The 26,584-nt window shown below is 28.9% G+C and overlaps 1 protein-coding gene across 2 annotated transcripts in view; it reads left to right on the forward strand.

Moving 5' to 3' along the window:
• LOC129915307 (immunoglobulin superfamily member 10) overlaps positions 1-26,584 on the forward strand; it is a 454,480-nt gene that overhangs the window by 337,983 nt on the left and 89,913 nt on the right. For both annotated transcript variants that reach the window (XM_055994794.1, XM_055994795.1), the window contains exon 5: positions 5,902-6,102. In XM_055994794.1, the coding sequence (XP_055850769.1) occupies positions 5,902-6,102 (201 nt within the window). The remainder of the gene's footprint in view (positions 1-5,901; positions 6,103-26,584) is intronic.

Raw genomic sequence — 26,584 nt, forward strand, 5'->3', positions numbered from 1 at the left:
TCGTTCAGTATTGACTATATTAACTATGAGAAAAACCATAAAACCCAGTTTTTGAGGCATGGAAGTCGGTTGTTTTTTTTTTTTTTTTGATAACAAATGATTATTTATTTCTAAAAAAACACGACGCTTAATTTTTACACCAAATTTTTTAAAAATTGCCACATAAATCATCAAATTTCCACCATCACAAAAATTATTACACTGAGTTAAAAAATAAATTGAAGTTGAAACGGCGTTCTTTCAAAGATGAACTACTTTGATTTATGTGACTTTAAGAAACGAAACCATCAAAAATCAACCTTTTATCCACGTTGATTTTAAAATTTTCATCTTCAACGCAAAATCATTCCGAATAATAGTTAAATCAATGTGGTTTTCATTGATTTCACGTTGTTTTATGGTGGCTTTTCCCTCAGTGTATGTACCTATTTCTATTTTCTTCTTCGCACCCTTGCTTACATTTTTCGATTCAAAATTGAAAGCAATGTTTTAAGACACCTCAAATAATAAGTGCTTTCATCTCATTTAAATTGTATTGATCTCTTATAATTTAATTTCATTTTGAAATTCTTTACATCCAAATAATGTTAAACAAAATCCGCCCCCTTCAATATAAGGTTCTTTTGAATTTGCATTTATTTCCTCCGCATCCTCCTTGCATTTAGGTTTGTTGGCTTGTTATTCATTTCCCTATCTCTATGTTGTCATAGGGAAACCACTTTATTAACGAATTTCATGAATACTAAGCAAAGAAAGTGCGAGTGGGGGAGTGGATACGAAAATGAGAATTCAAATTGATTTTCGCCTTTTGACTTTTGATTTGGAATTGATTTCGATTTCTTCATCCCGATCCCGATACTCATCAGCCTGCACTTCTTCATACTCAGCAGAGAGCTTGTGTATGTTCATGGTCTTGCAAAAGATTTTCAACGACACAACGACGACAGAAATGGCTTGTGTGTAGTGTGTGTTGATGACGATGACGATGACGACAACGAGCTCATGATGAAGGATAAAGGAATATTCACCCACTCCAAAAGCGATGTGTCAAGTATGAGTGACATATTCTCTCACCATCGCACACAACCTCCATGAGGAGACTTCAGGTGAATTTGTGATTCGTTCTCGTCATCCTCGTCGTCGTTGGTGGCGGCGTTGTCGTTGTCGTCCTCATTACCAATACTTGTAATTGCGTCTTCAACAAAGTGAAGAATAAATGGATCCACTCTATTCAAATGCATGATTCTTTACACCTCCTACACTCATATTGGTTTGTTTTGTGTGTGTTTCCTTATGAAAATGTGCATTCAGACTGATTTAATTGCGTTTATTTCGAATTAAATTTTATATACTTTCAATAAAATCTTTAATTTTGTGTAATTTGATTGGAAGATCAAAAAATTGATCGAATAAAATAAATATTTTGAGGCAAATTTTGATTTAAAGTCAACAAAATTGTTTTTAAATGTATGTATCTTTATGGATTATGAAAATTTAAAAAGTTTCCTTTAAGTTGATCTTAATATCCCTTACAAAATATAAAACAAATACATTTCAGCAACGGATTTTATTTTTTACGAATTTATATTTGCCAGTGAAATGCAATTCAATAGGTACAATTTTATTTATAATAAAAAAAGCTTTTGACATCAAAAAGCTTAGGATCAAAATAACTTATAAAAACAAAACTAACTATTCAAAGAAAAAAAAAATCTGCATCAAATATCATTAAAACCTGTTTGATTGACTAACTGATTGACAGATCATCAACAACCCTTTATCGTAGAAACCTTAAATTTTACAAATTTCATCTTAACATATGAAATAATTTATTTTACTTATGGGGGGATTAGAAAATACCTATTTTCCCTGAATTCTATTACCAAACATTATATCATCGTGATGCACACTAAAATTGTACATTAGAAACATTACTTTGAATTTTGTTTGAAATGAGTCAATTGAAGCGTTTACTTTTTTTAAACAATCATAATTTACAAGCTAAAAAAAAAGTATAAAAATAATTTATTGAAAAAAATCATCAAAAAAAGCAAAGAAAACATGAATTTTTATCTTCTCACGTCATTAATTCCATTTTTTTCCCTAGCAACCTATACAAAATTTTATACCATCTGAAAGCTTATGGTCTTAGCTCAAAATATATACATATATCGATCAGGTCTATGAGACATCTACAAAAAGAGATAGAATTTTTTGAACTCGATCAAATTTCATTAAAAAAAGCAAAAAAACATTTATTTTTATGTTCTCAGGCTATGGAATCAATTTTTTTGTTTGACAACCTATAAAAAATTTTATACCATGTGAAAGCTTATTATTTCACCTTTCATATGACGTATCAATCTCATTTCAAAGATGCCTACAAGAGAAGTTAGAATTTTTTAAGTTCAACCATGTCGAATTTCCAGACTGAGATTATGGTACTTCCCACACTGGTGGCTGTACGGGGGGCAACAGATCTCCACTGGTGTTTTGAGGTTTTTTGCAAGTTTCTTGATTTAACATTGTGTAGCTTGTAGTTAGTCTACCGTTATGTGTGATATACCAAATGAAAGGTAATTGTATCAGGATGCTCATAAAAGTTTAATATAATTTCTACGAGTATCAGCTCTTGGTCAAAAGTTATAGCCTGTTGAATTCTAAAATTTTATTTTACCTTTATCTCAAAATTGTGTTAAGAAAATGATTGAAACTTCGCACAAATAAAGTCGTAGTCATGGTCTATCATTACTTAATATATTTTATTCCTGTATCTATTAAAGAAAAAAAGATAAAAATAAAAAACGATGAAAATCGGTTAAAAACAGTAAAAAACGTGTTTTTTTTTTAAACTTGTTTCTTCCGTTATTCAGTCAAAACTCACTAAACGATTACAAGTTTTTGCACATGTATGCATTAGGCCAAAAACTCCATGTTCTATAAGTTTGAGATTTTTTGAACGCTCCAAAATCATTGAACGCTAAAAATAAAAAAATACCCAAAAATACCATTAAAAAACAAGGTTTTTTTCAAAAATTCATATATTGAAAAATAATCCGTATCAGACGCCTATTTTTTTCCCTCATCTTTCACCTGGCATCTTTAGAATTGTCAAACAAAATTTCCTTTACCTAAAATCATCATTTTGTCATAGCCCCAACACGTGTACAACGTTCAAACAAAACGTAATAGCTTAGTTTCTACATTTTTTAGAATTTTTCCTTAAATGCAGTTATTCTTAAATTAATCTCATCTATCTATAGCAAAACAATCAATTTACTACGACTTCGGGTTTAGATTTTAGGTTAAATTTCATGTTTCCGTTTTACCCCTGTTTACCCTATTAAATGACGGAATTTTTAAAAATCCTTCATTTGGATTAAGCTTTAGGTTATTATCTTTCAAGTAAGCTATAGAAGATTTTTGTATCTCTAATAGTTTATTTTTAATTTTGAATTGAAATTTTTCGCAGCACTGCGAAAGGGCGAGAGTGTAACGTTAGAAAATGGCGTCACTTTTTTGTGCCATTTGCTGCCATGGTTCATCGATTTATAAGACGTTATCACGTCAAAAAAAAAAAGAAAAACATTTCTATCCTTTTTGGATTTATGTCTACGTCCTCATAAATAACCCGAGCATATGATTTCAATTAATTTTTAAGAAATGCATTCATTTTTTATCTTATTTAAAAGGCTCAAAAATAATTGTATTCAGTAACTTCTTGTATAATTTTATTAGTATATTCTTGAATACATTAAAAGTTTTTTGAGACTCTTTCAGTTTTAAAATTGCGTAATGAAGTATACCAGCGTGAGTTCCATAACTTCATATCACAGCACAAAAAAAAAAATGTATCTAAAGATACTTGCAGATCTGGAAGTTATTGTTTACGGGTTTAAAGGAGCTCATTTTTTACTGTGGTATACCAAAGGTTTATATTTTTTTTTTGCTTTTTATTGTCAGATTGAACTAGTTATTCTTATTATTTATAGGAAAAAAAGTGTGAATTTATTTTAAAAATAAAATGAAATTTTTAAATTGATCCAGCTCCGATACAATATATTCGATTTTTTGTCAAACCATTGAATGATGAACGCAGCATTTTTCAACTTTCAACTCAATTTTCTTGGAAAATATATATGAAAAAATAAAACATTAATTTTGTGATATTTTAAATTATATGATTGAAATGAACTTTATTAGGCAAACAAAAGGTTTTTTTTTTGATTAAACGTACAATGCATTGCAGGTAAAACTTAAAAAAAAAATGTCTGATTTTGTTGTTAACCAGCTGCGTTTTTCATTTATAAATAAAAAACAAATAATTTATATTGTTCTTTAAATTTTTATTTATTTTTGATGACTTTAAAGGGTTAGTAATGCCTTAGAAATTTTAAAATCTCACTAAAAAAAAACTAAGAATTGCGTTACTGTGCATTGAATTTTATTAAAGCTAATGTTTTAGAGCCGTTTGTTAAAACAAAACTTGAAAATTAAAGTTCATCATAAAACCTTATTTGACAGTTAACGCAAAGATTTTGTTTCAGTAAAGTGTAAATGGTCTTAATATTATTTTTTAAGTATATTTCATTTATGTCAAAATAAAACGTTCATTAAAATATCAAAACCCTCGAGTTCTAGAAAAATGCCAACTACATTTCTTTACTATTTAACTATTTTTTCGAAACCAAATTTTGACCAAATTTTTATATCGAAATTTAGTGCCAAATTGTATAAAATTCCTTAAAATAGTTCAGATTAAACAGACTTTTTGGCTCTCCCATATACAAACCAAACCACTGTTCAATTTCGATTTGATCATTATTTTTGTACCGCTACTTTGAAAAATGTATATTCGATCAATATCCAAAAGATTTTTGTCATTCAACCTAACGGTCCCAGAAATATAAAGGCTTAAGTGGCCACTTTTTTAAAATATAGTAAAATCTCAATTTAGTTGAAGTTTTTTTTGCTGACTCTTTTTCAATGTTATCTTTGTTGATTTAATAATTCTGCGTTAATACAGAAAATGCTTAAAAAAAATTAATATATAAAAGTATTTGTGACCTTTAGTCCCAAATGCATTTCGCCCAGCTACAAATGTTGGACTCATTAGTATGATGCTGTTGTACCCATTTTAAGTCGCAAAAATTTGGTCAATGTTTACCGAATATTAACTAGATAACAGAATATGAGTCGGTAAACATTGACCAAATTTTGCGTCTAAGAAAGGGTACAACAGCATCTTACTGAATGAAAAAGTTTTTCAATAAAAATGCAACCTATGCAACAGGTCAGTTATGAACATCTTTAAACGCATACGCCACAGTGACCTTCTCTTAAATAATAAGGTAAATATTATTTTTGTTCCCGTGCAGTGATTTCGATTTCCTTAATCTTTCTGTACATTTGAAAAATAATTTGGAACCTTTAAATCCCACAAAATCTTTCCTCAAAATATTTTTTACAGAATTTTTAACTTAAAAAAAATGTTCGTATTGTCGGATCGGATCAAATTATGAGGCTTTGCTATAACCATCAACTTTATAAAATGTAATCTTTTAATAATTGCACCTCTGTGCTGAGAAACTATTCTCAACAATTTATCTCTTGAAAACGAGACGAAGTAAATATGACAGGATGCAGGATATAACAAATTCCTCATTTAGTATGATTTTAAATCATCAACATTGAATTTCTGTGTATAGTAAAACTTAATTTCTACATCTTAACTACTTCTTGTGCCTTTTTTTTTTTGTAATGGTTATTCCATTCCATTTCCAGCATTCTCGGTCGCCTTGAAAGGATTTATATTTTTTTGAATTAAAACCTTTCTATTTTCAAGCAAAGTTATTAATTATTTCAAAACATTAATTTGTAACACTTTATTTTCCTTTTCAGATTCATATGTAGTTGCTTGGAAGCGAGGTATTGCGATACTAACTGCCGGCTCAGTAAAAGTAACTCCAGATCCAAGAGTACGACTTATAAACGGCTATAATCTCCAAATTAGAGATGCTGCGCCCCAAGATGCCGGCGACTATATCTGCCAAATTGCAATGATGGAACCTCGAGAAATTACTCATACGGTGGAAATTTTGGGTAAGTCTTTGTGGGATATGAACATTTATTATTATGAATGATTGTGGTAAAGTATGACGTGAAACATTTAAATGAGCTACACTATGAGTGCACTCAGCTTTGATTTACAAAATGACACAAGTGTGAAATAAACCAAGGTGGCGATGGCGATGCGGTTGCATGCAGCCAGCAACAAATTTCTCTCCTTTTTTTTGCATAATAATTGCAATGATGGAAAATTATGTTCCCATCTACTTCATATTTTTTGAAAAGTCCTTGGTTAGTCCATTAAATAAATTGAAAGTGTATATTTTTGTAAAATACATAAGCAGCTAGATTTTTAGGTTAAGTACAAAGTTTATGGGTAAAGCATCATCATCATCATCATCATCATCATTATCATCATCATCAACTTTAAATATAGTAGATTTGAAGGTCGCATCAGATGGTTGAGATTGAGAGAGAGTAATGAGCGGATGTGAAGAAGTTCTGCTCTGGTTCGGTAGAATAATGAGTTTGAAAAAAGTTTCTTCATGAGACGAAACGTTTGAAGTGGTAAAAGTTTCTTATTTTTTTTTTTTACAATTTAGGAGTTTTCTATAATGAGGTTGATGATGAATTTATTTTAATCGAAAGTTTGTATCAAAACATGTTTGCAAAAATCTGCGAAACCATAGTGAGTGCTTTTAGCGCCGACGTCTTGCCTTGGGAGATTTATATTAAATTTGTTGCACAACAATTTTAAATCAATTAGGAATAAAGACTTTCATTATAAAACAGTTTTTATTTTTATTTTTGTTTGAAAGTCGTTGTAAGAAGAGTTAAGGTTTACCATGATTGATAAAAATACATATAGATTTAGAATATGAAAGTTCATGTACAAATAAGTATTTTATGATGTACAACAAAATAGAATATTGCCCAAATATTTATTGATTTGTTCGCAAATCACAGTAATATTGTGGCCGATCTTGGTAACGCAGTTTTTTTTTCATACAAAATATTGCTTTCAGTCTTATGAAATAAGGAGGCGAATTTCTCTTTAATATTCTCGTATAGAGCATTGTTATATTAATAAATTATATGTTATTAAAATAAATAAAAATATTTTACACTATGTTACTCTGCGTTACTATGTGAAAATAACCTTAAGATTACTGAAGTCTAATTTAATATACCTCATTTAGTTTGACTTGTTGTAATTCTTTAAATAAAATTAGCAATTTTTGGAACAAGCTAGGACAATTAGTAGCTTCAAAGTCACTAAAAGAGGTGCGAGTTTTTATTGCGTGACCATTTGCTACCATATTTGTGAGATTTATTGTTTTTCGTATAAAAACCGAAATTTATGCTAAGAGTTTTGGCACTATAAATATTTTTGCAGTTTGTTTTTCAATTAAGTTTATATTTACGATATTATTAGACACTTACAACTGGGCTGCGTTACTGCTCAACTGCGTTACCATAAAGAATAATATTGGTAAAGCAATCGTAAGGTCTATTTTTAAGTTATTTAATTCAACAAAGGATACCGCACAAAATGTAAGTTGTACTTAACATCCTCCCAAATAAAATTGTTTACCTATAGGCTCAAGGTGCGAAAACAGTTTTCGAGATAAGTCAGAAATGGTATATTTTCATGAATCTCATAATGAAAAAAAAAAAAAATTCTCAAAAAGAAGTCTGACTATGTTCTAATCGTGTGATTAGGATCACTAAATCTAAAAACGAGATTTATTGAGTCCCATTAGTAATGTTCAAGGACATTTGAATGTCGAATAGGAAAAATAATGACAAAAATACAAACATTTTGACACATGTTTTCGGGATGGCAGGTTTATATAATATTGGTCAAAAAAAATATTGTTTCTATACCTATCAAAAGTAGGACCACAACCAAACGTTTTCTTAATTTCTGATTTCACCGTAGGTTAGGTTAGGTTAGGTAGAAATGGCTGTCAGGAAAACAACTGACACACTTAGACCATTTATTGGTCCGTTGTGATACCATGATTTTGTAAGGAAATTCCTTACTAATTAAACCAGTTGGAGCTTTTAATGAAGCGGTGAAGGTTGAAGATGTCAGTATTGATTAGTTCACTAGTATCTTCTAAGAAATATTTTTCCAAGTATTTTTTACGTCTACTGGAAAGGGCAGGACATGAGCAGAGAAGATGTTGGATTGTTTCTTCTTCTTGCTCATCAAGGCAACTTCTACAGAAGTCGTTAGAGATTACGCCAAGTCTTATGGCGTGTCTACCTATGAGACAGTGTCCTGTTAAGACACCTATTACAGAGCTGATATGCAATCTACTTAGAGACAATACATTTTTTGAACGTTTTGGATCTAGTCTAGGCCAGATCTGCTTGGTCGTTTGCCAACTTAACTGATTTCAACGAAAATTTTTGTGCAAACATGTTTTGGTAGCTTTATCTAGGTAATATAAAAATTAAGAAAAAAACTCATAAAACCCAATTTTGGATATAGAAAAAATAAAAAACTGTTCTTTGAATAATCAATTTTTGCAAAACGGATCAATGAATTTACTTAAAAAATTGTTTGAATAAATGGAAAAATAATGTCTTTAGAATTGCATGTCAATTTTTTTTTTTTTTGGAAAACCGACGATATGCTATTGGTTTGGTTTAAAAGAAGAGATTAAATAACTAAAAAAAAAAAAGTTTCCACATAATGACTACGAGTAGCTTTGCTATGCAATTACAGACATTCTTTCTTTGATGGAACTTAAAGACATTTCACCGAGCAAAACCAAACCAAAACATTTAAAACATACATTCTTTGAAAAATAATTTTCTGTGCCTTGGTAGATGCTTAATATTTAATAAAAAAAATTATTCCCATGAGAGGATGTGATGATTTGAATTAGCTCTAAATTCTATAACTTTCGAATTAATAATAAATAAATCATTCCTATTTAACTAAAATTACGTGTTTTTTTACCTTGTAAGCAAATTCAAGTTTATAGCCTTGATAAAACTCGTTGGTCACAAGGGATTCAAAATCAAAATGATGATTACAGAAGTAAAATTTTATATATTTTACTTAAAGTGAAAATAACTGTGTAGTGGAATTTTCCTTCTTCAGATTGTTAAAGCATCTATAATTTCCAGCTCGTTAGCATATTTTAATTTTTTTTTCACTTCTTTATATAAAATTCTCCAAAGAATTATCAAATCGAAGATTACCTTCTACAAAAGGAAAATAAAGAAACCAAAATCAGTGAAGATTTCATTTGTCTTCATGATTTTTTTTTTTTTTTTTTAATTTTACTTATCTTCATCGAAGAGAGGAACAAAAAATAAAGTTAAAAAGATGTGAAACAATCAGGATCAACGAGGCCGTTAAAGTAAGCTATGATTTTCTGTTCGTTTTCATATTAGGGGTCATTAAGTTCAGGCATGAAGTAGCAAAAAAAAAACAAAGGAAAATCTACATCTTCATAAGACATTTACATACAAACCACCTTCGTTTAAAAGGCATAAAGTAAAGAAACCACAAAAGAAAAGACAGGACATGCTTAGCAAAAAAAAAAGGAAGATAAAAGAAAAGGACTGCAAAATGGATATTCAAAACGATAAAAATGTAATAGATAGATTTACCCATTTGCAAATTGCGATAGTCTTCCTTGGATGCACTTTGCATCCTAGTCAACTCGTTGCAATTTTCTTACTTTTACTTGTTTTTTTTTATTCATGTCGATATAAATTCTTCTGATATAGCAAGCTATCTTCTCGAATCGCTTTCATAGGGTGGAATAATAATAATTTTCAGTCTAACTTCATAAACGTCTTTAAAATAGTGGGAACTAACCAGGGTTGGATTATGCAGGAGCTTTGAATGCGAAAATTGCTAAATATATCTTACATCCCTGATTAAAGTAGTACACACAAAAAATGATTTTAAAGTAACCAGTACTTTTGATTTCAAAGGCACTGTTTTTTTTTTTTTACATCAGTGACCTTTTGGCACCAATTATCAAATAAAATTATAAGCTAATTTATTTGACAATAAAAATGACTATGAAGTTAATATTTGAATACAGTAAAGTTTTCAGTTATTATTACCAAAAAAATCACCCTTAAAAAAAGTGTATTGTATTTAGGTCTCAAACTAAACTTCTTGACGTATTTTTTTTTTTTTTTTTTTTTTTTTCAAGTTAAACCACAATATTTCTACCGCAACGCTTTTTGCCACAGAAAAAAAAAAGAAAGTTGAAAACTTTTTGCTTCATTTCTTTTGTTTGATTATTTTATGCCAAACAAAATCCCGAAGTACTAATAAAAATTTTGTTAATGGAAAAAGGAGAGCTAGATTTATACCTACATATATTTTTTTCAGTTTTTTTTTTTTAACGGCTATGGCCAGACATAAATTTTTCATCATTTTGTTAGTAATAAAATTTATAGAGTAAAATCCATAAAAAGCATTTATCCATTCTGGTGTGTTTTTTTTTTTTTTTTGGTATTTCCTATCCCTCGAAATATAATTTTTTTTTTGTGTGAGTTTGGTTTTTTAGAGTTTTTGGACTTTGGCAAAGTTCAATATTCAGTGAAATGTTCCAAGCCATTATTTACCAACCGAAGTGTATAATAAACACATAAAAACTTTGCCTTATTATATTCGGAGAGAATATTTCTGCAAAAGACTGTGTCGTGGAATTGGCAGATGTGCGAGTGTTTTTGTTGCGGTGGAGGAGGAGAAGGATGGAAAAAGTTTGATATCACTATAAAAAAAAAAGAAAGAAAAAAAAATAATAATAATATCAAACAGAAACGAAATCATCTAACTCAAGCAATATATTAGGTGTATTGCGGTGACAGTGATGACTGACGTTGTCAAAACGTTTATCACACCAATTTGAGTGATGTACCAAAGGGAGAAAGACTGCAGATTGAAAGTTAATCATTTGGAAGTATTTGATTATTATTTTTGAAGTTCTATAAAGTTTTTGTAAAAAAAAATCTTAAATTACAAATTTTTGATTGAAATGAAAACATACAACACAACATTGCCATTTTTTTTTTTCATACTACCGATAAAAAACTTTGTGTCAAACAAAGTTATACAAATACATATAAATTTTTGTTTTTCTGCTTTAAACACATCTTTACCTATATTTTTGTTCAATTCAAAAATTATGCGTGAATGTAAACAAAAAATAAATATTTAAAGAAGTGCCTGGGGGTAATACATTGGAAACGGATAAAAATCAACATGAAAAAAAACATTTTAAGATTGTGAAGACAAATTCATATGACTTCTTTAAAACTCTTCAAAATTTTGTAACTGCAATCATTAAACCATTTGTCGAGTGGCCGATGAAAAAAAAAATATTAAATGTTTGTATTGCTCTTATCTACCGTGTTATTGGAATACAGACCCGTGAAATATGGATTTAATGCCTTTCTTGATACAAAATACTATTTGGCTGTGGTCCATATATTATAACCTAAATTTTTGTGACGTTTATTAAAAGATAAATATGAATCTGACATTTGATTTAAAACTAGATATACATACGTAATATTCAAAACTTGAGTGGATAAATTAGTTCCCTATAGCAGAATTGAGACAAAGAGTGAAATTGAATCGATGATGTCAATCGAATGTTCAATTTCCCGTTTAGCAGAATAGGAATAGTTATACTGTATATTTTCTTTTATATTGGCTTTTTGGGAATTTTTTACAGACCTTACTATCTCTTCGAAAAAAACACCCTTTGAACCAAATTTATTCTAGATTTCTGTCCCAATTGCAATAGGGTGGCATATCAATTTCTTATTTCAATCAAAAAAACACCAAAAGTAACAGAATTTCTGAATTTCAAAAAAAGTAGGTACCATTTTTTAGTTAGTTTTTGCAATAGGCCCACAAACCTATGAAAGGGTCACATGAATAAAAAAATTAATAATATTTTATTCCCAATTCACATGGCAAAGACATAATTTTGAATAAAGTTTGTAAGCATACCAGTACAATTTATATCATTGATTTTATTCAACTTATAGCAGATTTTCCTTATTTCCCAAAAAAAAAAAACACCCTTTCATCTAAAATATTTTCATAGACTTCTTAGAGTATTAGTGCCTTTGGTAAGTAAATCAAACATTTTAACCATTTTTCACTGGTTATAGTTTTCTTTTTGTAGGGACTTATTCAGAATTTCAGCATTTTAAAAAAATAAACACTTAATTCTTACAACAAAGTAAACTTTTAAACTTAAATCAGATATAACCATTTTTTTAGAGTAATCGTGTTTAACTGTATTCAAGTCGTTAGATTCAGCATCAAAAACTTAATGAAAAACATGTGTCATACCTATTGTTATACTCCACAAACAATTTGGTTGCCATTCACCCTCTCCAATTTTTCCGCGAAAAAACAGCCTTCCACAAAATTTTTTTAAATAAACTTTTTTGATCCTTCATTTATTATTACAAAGGAAACTTTTTGCCAAGTTTCATTAGGAGGGTAACAATTTCTTTTCAAATGCCTATTATACCTGTACTATCAGTCATCAGGCACCACTCGTTCTGGAGATTTTGGGAGTAACGCGTTTTCAAAATTACGGAAACCCCACAAGACCAAACACAAACACAAACGCAATCACAATCACACAAACACAATCTTCAATTTTGCTGACGTAGCAACTATTTTTTAGATCCTCTATATTTAACTATTCACAATTCACTGACTGATCTACTGATTCTTGATATCAAGATGCAACCAATTCCAATTTTATGTTCATTTATATTTTTTTAAAAGTTTTTTGATCATTGAAAAATTTGCACATAATTCAAAGACTTTATTGGTATTCTAATAAAGAAAAAGTACACCCTCGCCAATTTCCCAGTTTGACTTTCAAAATTATAGCTATTTCCGATTTGAGAAAAAAAAACCAGAAATGTATTTCATATCAAATTTCCCCCCAAATCATATGCAAATTATTCAACAATTCTGATTAGAACTTTCTTGGAAAATGACTTTCTAAAAAACACAACCAAACGAAAAAAAAAATACAATAATGTATAAAAGAAGAGATCCTTGGTAAAAGGCGGGTTTACTCCTGTTAATTCTTCCCTTTTCGGTCAAACATGAGTGCAAATCCCCCAGTTACATAGACGAACAAAAAAAAAATTACCAAGTTCACTTGATTGCCAGTTGAAAAAAGATTTTTTTTTTTTTACTTTTCTTCAAACGGGACCAGGGGAGATATCTACTTATCATATTTATGGGAATTCCTTGTGAAGGAAATATTTCATTTTGTTTGCCTTCTTTAGCACACAATATAACTATCTCTGGTGGAGGATGTTAAACCGAAACCAATGTAAAAAGGATCAATGGGATGCTGTATATGGGCATAATGAGAAAAACTTTGTTTTTTTTTTTTATCTAACATTTTTTTGTTGACTGCTTGTCCCACCCCAGCACCCTTTTTAGCAACCAACAAAAAAAAAAGAAAGAGGTCGTATAATATGAGCCCTTTTGTGGTCATATTTTATGTTAATATTTTTATGGGTTGGAAGATTCTCCCAACAGTATTAGTATCAACAATTGGGTTATACTGTGTGGGTATAGAGTAGCATTTGTAATGGAATTTGACTTAGGGATATGGTTTTGAAAAGACGTATGAGACTTGAGGGCATATCCCTATATCAGATGTTGATAAGATATACCAATAGGCATGGAAATCAGTTCATAAAAACCAGAGATGTTAAAAATCAGGAGGCGTTTTCTTTAACAGATATAGAAAAAAAAAAAAGAAAACACTTAATATTTATGAATTCACAGAAAAAATGATAATCGAGAAATCGAGGGCAATTGAGTGACTGGTTCAAACAAAAAAATACACATGACGTTAGTCACTCTTTTTTAAAGTAGGTATGTAGGAATTTCTTTTTGAAGAAATTCTAAGAAAACCTATTTTTAAATCAAATAGGCTCATTTTTGATGACATTGGAGTTATGTATATAATTTAAATCATTGATACTGCTCGGTATCAAAGCAAGATACCGTTTTTTTTTTATCTATTTATAACTTTTACGCTACATAGATTAATTTAGTTAAATAAGGTAAAAATCATCTAAAAAAGAAAGAAATCCGAGATTAGCTTTTCAAAGGTATGAAGAAGTGCGTATAGGCACTTACGAAAAAAAAAACCGAACTCGCGTGATAACAGGGAATTTGAAAATAATCACTTACGTTTTTTTACTAGAAATATAAATTAATGTCAATTTAAAAGTTATAACTACACCAAGGGAAAAAGTGTATTTAAATCAGACACTCTTTTGTAAAATATCGTTAATTAAACGTGTAGAAGTTCCATTTGAAGTAATTTATCATATTATAAAATAGGCAAACACACACACAAAAAAAAAAACAATAGACCAATCTGAATAAATAATCACAACATTAAATAATATGCTTATACCTATCTAAATAGGATATACTGAGTACATTCCACCAAATAATGGCTTCATACATAGCACATAATAGAATTGTACTTTTTCAGAGCTTAACAAAATACACAGAGCAAAATAGGGCACTTAGGATAAAGATGATGCTCTTCTTAAAATTAAAATATTTCTTATAAATATAGGTAAACGGGTTCGGGTCAAAATCACAAAAATCCCGAAAACCCAAAAATTCTGAATGAGAACCCGAAATTCCGAAAAAATATATAAAATATAAAATTTCAGCAATTTTTTGTTAAGATATTGATTTTGGAAAAATAATGACTGTTTTTGTTATTATTTTTCGTTTACTTCTTTTGTAATTGTTATATTCTTTTTTCACTGTCCGCTAGTCCGCTAGTCCCATTATAAGGGTTCAAAGAGGTCACAACATTTTTTTTTATTTTAAAAACAGTAGATTTTTGACAAAAATTATGTTTTACAAAATTGTAGCTGAGGTTATTTTACATTACAACATTTCAAAGTATCCCATGTTATTTGATTAAAATAAAAATATATAAAAATATCAAGAAAAACATATGCGAATTTGAAGTCATATAATTTCTAAACGGTGAGTGATACAAGAAAACTTTGTGGAATAATTTTTTGTAAAATAGCCTTTTCTACAGTTTTATAGATCATAATTTTTGTCAAAAACCTACCGATTTTAAAATAAAAAATGTTGTGACCTTTGACCTCTTATAATGGGACTATCGGACAGAGGAAACTTCAAGAATTTTGTAAAAGTTTCAGCCCTTAATGTTAACATTTAGTACCGCCGCATCGTAAATTTCTATTTCCCATACGATTTGTATGGGAAAGATTGTGTATTTGTGTTTAGAATTTTTTATCTTTTTAATGGTTCATCAAAAAGGCTAGATTTAATCATTTTCTTGTATAAAATTGAACGCTCTACAAAATTGCATTTATAAAATTTAAAAAAAAACGGACGCGAAAAATTAATTAAAATAATTTTTAGTTGAAAAAATGAATAATTCGAATTTATTGAAGAAATCTAATATGATAGTATTAGGGGTTTGAGAGTTATATAAAAGGATATGTGAAACTAAAACACAACATAGAATACAAATATTCGAAAAGTTTGCCAAATTTTTTGAAAAAACCTAAAAATTTCGTCAAAAAATCGTAAAAAAATGAGAAAAAATTACTTTTTATATTTTAAAGTTGAATAACTTCGAAACGCGGGAGTAAATCAAAAAAATTATTAAGAGCTTTTTTTCAGAGCGAACAATTTTATAAAAGAAAATGATTTTGTCAAGCCTTTTGGATGAACCATTCAAAAGATAAAAAATTCTAAACACAAATACACAATCTTTCCCATACAAATCGTATGGGAAATAGAAATCTGCGATGCGGCGGTAATAAATGTTAACATTAAGGGCTGAAACTTTTACAGTATTTTTTTTTCGTCATTTCCAACAATATTTTCAAAAATGCTTTGAACAAAAAAAAAAAAATTTTTTTTGAATCAGTCTAATGTACATATACCTAACCAAAATCAGCCTGTTACAAATTTTTTCTTTGAAAAAATATATTTTTCCAGGGCTTATTCTGAATTTCTTCCACGAACAATAAATTAAACCCCTTAAAATTTCATGTTGATAAAATGAGTTTGAGCGTTGATTCAAAGATGCTTAAATATTACTTTTGAAACAAGCTTTTTACAGAAAATATTTTCAGCAATTGGGTAAGCCTTCATAAATTGCTAAAATTTTGATGAAAAAAAAAACAACAATTTGTGTATTTTATGTATTTACATAACATGAATGTATATTAACCCCTTGTAACCCAACATCGTAAATTTTAAAATTAATAATGTAAATCGAAAGGGCTTTAGCTATAATAAAACACGTATTTTTTTAAAAATTCAATAAATTCATTATTTGCTTAGTTATATCGAAATTTACGCAGTAAAAAAAAAGTTTAAATAATTTATTTTTGTATATAAATGCAAAAATTCAAACAAAAAGCTATCTAATATTTATTTTTAGGCGCATTCCTAAAATCCAAAAATGAAACCCCGTTAGTTTATGCCCGAAAAATATTTTTTCTGAATTTCGTAGTTTTTACATAAATTTGCTTGTTTTCCAAAAAAGCCGAACTTTCAACATTAACTGCCAATTAAAAACTATTGGTGCTATTTATTAGAAATATGGCGCATTATTTCGATAAAACAATTCTTAAAGATTATGTAAGAAGCTTTAAAAGAATAAAAATATGTTTTTTACAGCTTTTGGGCGATCTTTTTCGGTTTGTTACAGAAATGTCACATGGGGCTACAAGGGGTTAAATCTTTTTAGTGTTCTATTGGAATCGATTTTCTATACACTCACGCGTAGATTTAGAGTCGTAGGCGGTTAAGCCACTAAGAACAAAAAGCCTCTTGAGCCATTGACACAATACACATGCAGTCTATAAGTTAACCGTAATTCTTTTTGAAGTTTTAAACCAAGTTTTGGATAAAATGATTTTTTGCTTATACGTTTTTCATTTAACGAAATTACCTACCATTTTTCATTTATAATTTGTGTTTATTGTTAACATCTAACACATTTTTTTCATTCTTAACTATTTACTTGAAAAACATAAAATTACATAAGACTTGTAGGGGATGACCGATGTGATGTTATCTACAAATAATGTTGTTTAAAATGAACCAATAATTCTGTTGTACTGTAAAGCTGTTTATTTTTAATTAAAATGTTTAAAAGAGCACAACTTGTTCATGTCTCCTTTAGTAAAAATAAAACGAACGATTTGGTCGTACGTACTGGCTTTAAATACATAGTAAGATTGTTTGAATAGTTTTTTTTTCAAATTTACTTTTGCATGTTTGTACAAAAACCGCACAGTTTCGGTTTAGAATTGCAAACGTTACATCGCATTTCATCAAATAAACAAAAATCACTTAGAAGTTAGAAACTTACATTCTCTTATTATACAAAAATCACCTCAAATAAAATCATTATCAAGGGGCACGGTAGTGCCCAGCCAAGTTCTCTAGCAACTTTGGCACTACACCCTTATTTACAGGAAACAACTCAGGCCATATTCGACCCCACTCTAACTTCCACACCAAAGATGCTACATTCATTGCCAAAACTAAACTCCTCACAAAATTTCAGCCTTTTAAGATGAGTAGTTCCTGGAATATAGGGCTTCAAAAATCGCAAAAACCGTAACTGACTGACTGACTGACTCACTTACTCACTCACTCACTCACTGACAGATCATCAAAATTATGGAGAACTTCCCGTTAACGTAGAAACTTGAAATTTTACACGGTGATAGGGCCTGTGGTGTATACAAAATTTGAGATTTTCAATTCAGGGGGCGTGGCATCCGCCCATTTCTGCTGAATTTTCATCAAATATTATAGAGCACTTCTGATTATCGTAGAATCTTGAAATTTGGTAGAATGGTAGAGATGGTAGTTTATACAAAGAAAAAAATTTAAAGTTTGAGAATTTCAGCCAGGGGGCGGAATTTTCATCAAATATAGAGATTTTCAATTCTACAGCCATACCTTGCAAAAAGTAGTGAAATCACAACAAAAACATTACTGTTAAAAAAGGAGCCAAGTTCTCCTATGTTGAAATTATGCTGGCACAAAAAGTACTGAGATGTAAAAGTGTACCAAGTTCTAAAGTTTGGATTCAAATTCGTATCAATAAAATTTTGATTGTTTACTTGGCAATTTTTGAAATAACTTTAAAAATCGGTAACTAAACGAAAAATATTTTTTTTAGAATTTGGTACACTTTTACATCTCAGTACTTTTTGTGCCAGCATAATTTCAACATAGGAGAACTTGGCTCCTTTTTTAACAGTAATGTTTTTGTTGTGATAATATTTAAAGGATCTCTTAGGCACCGCTAAACATTATTTATTGAACAAATTTTTATTATACTGAAGATGCGAATTGAAAACCATAAGTAATCTGCATTATACTAATTACTTTACTTACTTACTTACTTGATTATGATCTATTGTTTGCCGTATGCTCAAAACCAAAAACTTTTCCCACAAAAACTATGTATTAGATGGAAATATTTGTGTGAAAAGTTTCAAGTTCTTCAACAAGTCCTTAAAAAATGTTTGCCTGTTAGCAAAGAAGGATTCGTTTCACTGACACTGGCTTGTCAATTAGTTAATCTGAAGATCATTTAAGTAATGTGTTAATTGAAACAATTTTTTTTCGCACGTAAACGCATTCAGCTAGAAAGTGTGCATTTTAACCATAACGATAAAATTTATTTACATCATGTATCATTTTTAATTTTTATCAATCAAAATGTCGAATTCGATTGCCATTACCATGTAGTATCCTTAAATCGAAAAAAAGTATAATATTTATGTTCATTAATTTCGAAAGAATATTATTTTTAATTTTCTGTTGAATCTAAAGGACATATATTTTCCTGAATGGAAAGAACATTTATTGTAAAAAAGAAAATTAAAAAAAATATTTTCATATGGAAAATGCAAAACAGCGAATTAAAATAAATACTTTCATGAAAGTCGCATTTAATGTGAGGAGGACCAGGACCTAGGATATCACAGAATGGTTTTGTTCTCGATATTTCAAGCATGCAAAAATGATATTTAAGTAGTCTCTGAAAACTGGAGCTTGAATCGATTTATTAAAGATTGCGTTTTTCCGCTAAATTAACAAAAATTAAGCATCCGTCGTCGCGTGCAGGAGGTGCAGGTTGAAAACCCTATGTTTGATTTTCGAAACCCAGAATTTGGGATTTCCAGAATTCTAAAATTCAGAATTAAGGTGTATAGAATTTTGGAAACCGAATTTTGGAACTTACAGAATTTTGATGTTAATCCACTTTATTCATTTCAAAAACTGTCAAATGTAATTTTTACGCAACGTGTGCATGGATTAAAAAGAGCTTCAAAAGTGGGGTGGCTTTTCGTCCAGCTGGAACTGAACCAAAAATTAAAGTAAGGACCTAAAAACGAGATATAAAATTTACTTAATTTCTATGGTTTAATTTTGTTTTGAATTATTTGTATAAAATATTATTCTACCTCTAACATTAAGGTAAATTTATTAAAACATCACCCTTTTGCTATTCACAAATATTATTCTTGCCTTAAAAATTTTCAAAAAACAAAATATACCTTAATATGAAAAGCCAAAACGAATTTGCAAATTAATATTATTATAATAATTTTTCGTTCTTCCCTTCTATATGGTTCCTCTATATAATATTTTTGATACAATTCAAAATAATCTCTGGATTATTCAAATGGAATAACTTTGTCATACACATCCAGTTTTCTAATTATCGCAGTCACACACCGGGATGTTATAATGTGTAGGAATACAAATAATAATGACGATGAAAGATGTTTTGAATCAATTTGCTGAGTCAACATTTTGAAGTAAGGATTTTGCATAAATTCACCCTAACCTTATTTTCAAATTTGTGTATATACTAACTTGTATACTTTTTAACATTTCAACATCATGTGTGGCATCGTAATTATAATTCCAAGGGATTAATGAAAACTGAACTGAACAGAGAGTTCGAGTGTAGAATGAAAACGAACGAAAATATATAAGGAACTCTTTATTATCACGAAATGTTACCTTTGTATACATCAGATGTAGAAATAGTTACAGTGATGTGTAAATAATGTTGAATACAAATAATGTAAAAAAAATAGTACCTGCTGTTATAGTAAAAGTTTTTTTTAAAGTTGCGACCGCAACTTTTTTTAAATATCAAGTTTTTATTTTCTTTATTCAAAGTGTTTATAAACTAGAGATGGATAAAAACTCTTCCGTATGTCTCTTAAAAACTATGCCGTTTCGTTTCGCCGCACAGTAAGCCAGATTTTCTTTTTTCGTGGCAAAACTCATAATAGTAGGAGATTCCGCCATAGGACGACATACCCTCATCGTTATACCAGTTGAGATATATATTTTCTGAAAGGTAGCATCTAAGGAAATAAATTGTAAATGGGTTTCCTAGCGATATCCTGTCAAGGCATAGGGTTGCCAAGCTTTAAAGTTTATTTTTGCGTATGTATTTTTGAATACGCGTCAATGCTTATATGGCAATCCTAAGAGCTCTAAAAAAAATAATTTGTCGTAGGAAATTTAATTTGAAAATTTTAATTTTCAGGACTTTTTAAAATTTGAAGTTTGAGTAGGGTAAACAAAGGTGATTTTAGAAAAAGGGCAAAAATCTATTTTCTTAGTAAAGAGTGATAGAAATAAAATTGAAATTGGAATCGATAGATGTTATAAATAAATGAGAGCCACACATACAAATAAAAAATGTAAAAAATCTACAACTTGAGATATAGTCTTTTTAAAGTCATTACAGTCAAATTCGATATTTGAGAAATAATTCATCAAAAATAAGAAAATTATTTTTATTTGATAAGTTAGAAAAAATAAAATAATTTGACACGTATCTGTCAAATTTTTATTTTAACTTACCGTTTTCGCGGAGAGATTTTTTGAAAAAGTACTTATTTTCGTATTTCCATATATTAAAGGAGAAAATCCCGTCATAGGACGACCTATCCACGTCGTTATACCAGTTGAAAGCTATATTTTCCTAAGAAACAGTTTGCACATGGGTTGCCTTGCGACATCCTGTCAAGGCATAGGGTTGCCACGCTTTAAAGTTCCTATTTTGAGTTTTTTCGACAACGCCACCCTGCTTATATGGTATGTGTTAGAGGTGTAAAAAAAAATTATGTCTGAGAAAATTAAATTTAAAAATCTGCATATTCAGGATTTTTAGAAATTTGACATTTTAGAAGGGGAAACTGAGGTAAATTTAGAAAAAGGTCAAAAAGCTATTTCTTTAACAAAAAGTGGTAGAAAAAAAATTGATACTGGAATCGGTAGATATTTTTGAATTATATAAGAAAGTCACACATACAAAAGAAAAATGTAAAAAATCTGCTACTCGAGATATGGATGTTTAAAAGTCAAAACCGTGAAATTCGATGTTTGAGACATAATTCACTAAAAATCAGCACAAAAGGTATTTGAAATAATGTTTATGTTATTAGAGAGCAAAAAAAAACTCGACGACGTATCTGCCAATTTTTTAATTTGACCTAGTTTTTGGCTCCTGTATATTTTAGAAGAATTACAGACTTTTACAATCAATTCAATTCACCGAAATAAAAATAAAAAAATGATTTAAAAATTAGAATTAATTGTACAATTCTACCTTTCGGAAATGGTATCACTTATAACTGTAAGTGTTGCCGTTGTTTTTTAATAATTTTTTTTTTTTATTTTAATGATTTTTTTAGAAAATTGCCCTTCCCTCCTAAAGCGGGGGAGATAGACCCTCCTCCTATAGTAAGAAATGATTGTACTGAACTCCTCTACAAAAAACCGTTATCAAATTCTGGCGCCCAAGTTATCGTACTTAACGTGCCAAAATAACATTTTTGTTCGGTGCCTAGCTAAACGTTCGTATTTCTGTATATGTATATATAATGGCTGAAGGTCCAAAAACCCGTTTTTTGCCCCTAACTCCAGATTTTAGGGGTGTTAGGGACTTTTTAAATACCGTTTGGTAATCAGTGCGACTAGCTCTACAAAACGTGATAGGTCTCCGCCCGCGTATATTTTGATATTTGATACCCTCTTTTTGTAACACAGTGTAATGTGGACAAAACGATTTTTGATTGAAAAATCTCAAATTTTTGATTTTTCTTTTGCAAGACAAAAGATAGCTTGCATTTCTGAAGATACATTAATAAAAAAAAACAAAACCTTCGAGTGTAGGCCATAAATTACAAAAAAATCACTTTTTTTTAATGAAAACTCTCAAGCAGGTAAAAATTGGCAGTTGATTTTTTAAATAAATGTTTCAGAAGTAGTCAAAAATAGTCAAAGTTCCAAAGATAGTCAGTAGAGTCTATAGTTTGAGAAATTTTAAGGGAAATTTTATTACATGACTCAAAGTAAAAATATTGTGCTAAAAACAGATTTCCAAAAGTGTTCGAATTTCGCAATATTGAAAAGAATAGTCGTTTTAACAAGCTACAATAAAAAAAATGAATTTTTACTCCAAAACTCTTAGTTTTTATAAAAAATAAATTCCTTTCATTTTAAAAATAAGAAAACTTTAACTAACTGTATCAACCGATTACTTCAATTTTTATTTTTTTCAAGCTTCCACTATTCCATAACCCAGTAAATAAATTATTTTTTTTTATATTAAAAAAAAAGTTTAAAAAAAATTGTCTCTCTCGACGCCATTGAACGATCCAAATTATCATAATTTTTTTTCACAGTACTTCATTCATTTTGAGTAGGTATGGAAAAGATACAAACGAACATCCTCTATCTTTTATATAAATTCATTACGTATACAAAAAAATCACAACACAGTATGTTGAATATCACCAAAAATTAATTTTGAATGAAGTTTAATTAATATTCAGTGCCTAGAGATTTTTTAATTAACAAGCAAAAAAAAAAAGTTTTCAATGCAAACAGCATATCAACATGAATGAAATAAAATGACTTATTGCCTCACACGTATATAAATCTATTTTTTTTTTTTTTTTTGTATATATTTTATGTATTCAAAAGTCCGAAATGTATAGAAGTCGTGTACTGAAACAGTATTTAATAAAAATCGTGGTAACTGTTTTTGAAACAAAATAAAATTGGACTGCTATACGAAGATAAGAAAGATATTTACACCAATTTTTATCAAACTCTCATATTTTCATTAAAAGTAGACAAAAACTAAAATTCCTATACAAAACAGCAAATTCGATTTTTTCGATTAGATGATTTTCTTTCAATTTTTGTTTGCAATATTTTATATTATAACAACATACCAATAATTTAAATATATCTCTGTTAAACTATTTCAATAAATAAAAAAAAAAATATCCAAGCCGGAAAACCTTAATGTTTCTTTCAAACAATATCACTATTTTTTTGTATTGATTAATGCGAATTCATTCCACATAATTTCTCCATAAAAGTTAAAAGTTCATCAAACTTTCTTTACTTCGTTAATAAGTCTTTAATGACAAACTTTCCATCTGACTTTATAAACTTGAAATTCCTACATCGTTTCCGATTGCAAATAGAGTCGTGTCTGATGTTTTGCGTGAATTAACCTCTACAATATTAGGTTATTTTTACTCGCTATACCTTGCTAAATATATATTTTTTTCTTCTACCCACCTCACCTCACCAACAACTTTTTTACTCTATTCAAATTCAAATGTTTCCCTTATGTGATGACTAAAGTCAAAATGGCAGTTATCATAAAATAAAGTGAGTTTTGCAAATAGCACCAAAAAAAAGAAAAAGAAAATAAACTCGAATAAAAACGAACAGAAAAAAATATCTATTGAATTTATTCAACAAAAAAAAAAAAGTTTCCTTCAATGAGTCCCTAATGCCTTTGTGTCAGTTAAATGGAAACCGGAAGCCGAAAATGGTTATAAGCAGATAATGGGAAGAAAAGAAAAATACATGACAATTGCCCAAGCTAAGAAAGTTAAGATAGAAAAAAAATATTTGAAATCTGACACAAAAACGAAGAAAACGAAAAAACCAAAAACTTGGGGGATACTACTGACTGAGAATATAATGAAATTTTTAGAAGTTTTCTTCCAAGCAATAAGAAGAGAATAATAAAGCCGTAAAGCTTTTATATATATTTTTTTTTTTGTCATCACTTTATTTCAATGGTTTTGTGTTTTTTTCTTTTTTTTTTAAATATTATTGGTCATTGGAACATTATATCTTCTTGGTATTTTTTATTAAAATAAATAAATGGATCACACAGGATTAAAATAATGTTCTTATAAAATTTATTAAAATTTAATTAAGAATTAAAAATGGAGAAGAGTATGCAATTTATTTTTTAAAATGTTCAAAGAAAACATTCCAAAGAAACTATTTATATTTTCAAATTTATTGTAAACTCAAGTTATCCCCACCCCATAATGCCTTATTGGGTACATGAGTAATATACTCTAGGGCCAATTTTTGATTTTTAAAAAAATTAATCTCGAGAAAACAATCAGATATGACATAACGATGATATATCTTCGGCACAAAGCCAAAACCGCGAATCTGCTTTTTTTGGCATTTTCACTTTAATGCGTCATCTCCATCTGCTCTCTAAAAGACTAAACTTTAAATCTCCGTTGAACGAGTTTCCATAAGATTGCATGAGTTTCCAAAACTTTGAAGCCGTTTTTCTCAAAACCACAATTTTGCAGGTTCGTGGTTTTGGCGTTGTGCCAACGATAAATGTAGAATTTGAAAAAAAAAAATGGGTCTTAAAACTCGTTAAGTCTTTCTTTATTTTTGAATAAACTGCTAAATACTCGAGTGATGTGCTTCAAACTAAAGTAGTTAAGAATTTTGAGTGATTAAATTAAGAGGAAATTGATTTTTTAAGGGACAAAATCAACAGTATGTACTTACCAAATCACCAAAACGGGACCGATTGTATTTTTTTTAAAATGGGTTAGGTAAGGTTAAAAAAAAATAAGGTCTTTAGGTCGCAAATAAGGTCTTTAGGTAATTAGAAAAGACAAATATTTTTTGAACCGTTGCTAACAGTTCGTGAAATAAAACCATTTTCTTTATTTCTCGTAAGCTACTTGATTGATTTTATTAAAAAAATGTTTTTGTAATCTTTTGTGTCAAAATTAAGCTCCTATGATTTTTGCTTCAAAATATTATAAGTTCAATTGCACGTAAGGTCCTACTTCTTATTTCAAAGAGAATTTTTGTACAAAACCCATTTTGTACATAATAAAAAACAACGAAGAAAAAAATAACAAAAATAATAAAAAATTAACTGATGAGCCCACTGTCGTACCTGGGCGAAACGCTTTATAAATTTTTGGAGTTGAGGTCACTTGGACTTATAAATTGCATAATAAAAAACTTTCAAAATTATCTTTTTGGATATTAAAAAAAAAAATACTTCAAAATTTTTGTCTGAAAAATTATTTTTTGTAAAACGGATAATTAAATTTTCTGGAATTTTTTTTTTAAATATGTGGATAAAATAATATTTCCAAAACGACACACCAAAAAGCATCAGCTGAATACTGAGTACATATACCAAAAATTTAAAAATAATTTTTCTAGATCAAGATCAAAGACATTTGTCAAATGACTGAAAACATTTAAAAAAAAGAGGTTGTCTGTAAGGCCGGTTTACGGACGATAATTTTACGTGATAACGTCGTAAGAAAATCAGGCTGTGTGCAGTGTGCTTTTGTTTCAAATGAGTCAATTGAAGCGTTTATTTATTGCAAACAATCGTAGTTAACAAGAAAAAGCTAACAAAAATTACGTTTCTTCTTATGAAAAAAGTAAAAAAATCACTTCCATCACCCAAAAATCCATAATAAATTTTATACCACCTGAAAGCTTATAGCTTCAGCTCAAAATATATATATCGATCATGTCTATTAGACATCTACAAAAAGAGCTAGAATTTTTTGAACTCGATCAATTTTCATCAAAAAGAGCAAAAAAAACATATAATTTTAACTTCTCACGCTATTGAATCAATTTTTTCAATGACAACCTATAAAAAATTTTATATCATGTAAATGCTCATTATTTCACCTTTCATATGACGTTTCAATCTTATTTCTGCGATGCCTAGAAAAAAATTTAGAATTTTTTAAAGCCAACCATGTCGAAATTCCAAACTGAGATTACGGTACTTTACACACTGGTGGCTGTTCGTGTTCATGTTCAACAGATCTCCACAGGTGTTTTGAGGTATTTCGCAAGTTTTTTAATTTAACATTGTGTAGCTTGTAGTGAATGTACAGTTATGTGTGATATATCAAATGAAAGGTAATATCAAAAGAATGCTCAATAAAGTTAAATCTGTATCTGCTCTAGATCAAAAGATATAACCTGTTGAAAAATCGAATTTTATTTTATCGTTATCTCAAAATTGTGACTACAAAATTGATTGAAATTTTTAAATTTTTCACAGATATA

The sequence above is a fragment of the Episyrphus balteatus genome, chromosome 3 (assembly GCF_945859705.1).
Source record: "Episyrphus balteatus chromosome 3, idEpiBalt1.1, whole genome shotgun sequence".
NCBI lineage: Eukaryota > Metazoa > Arthropoda > Insecta > Diptera > Syrphidae > Episyrphus > Episyrphus balteatus.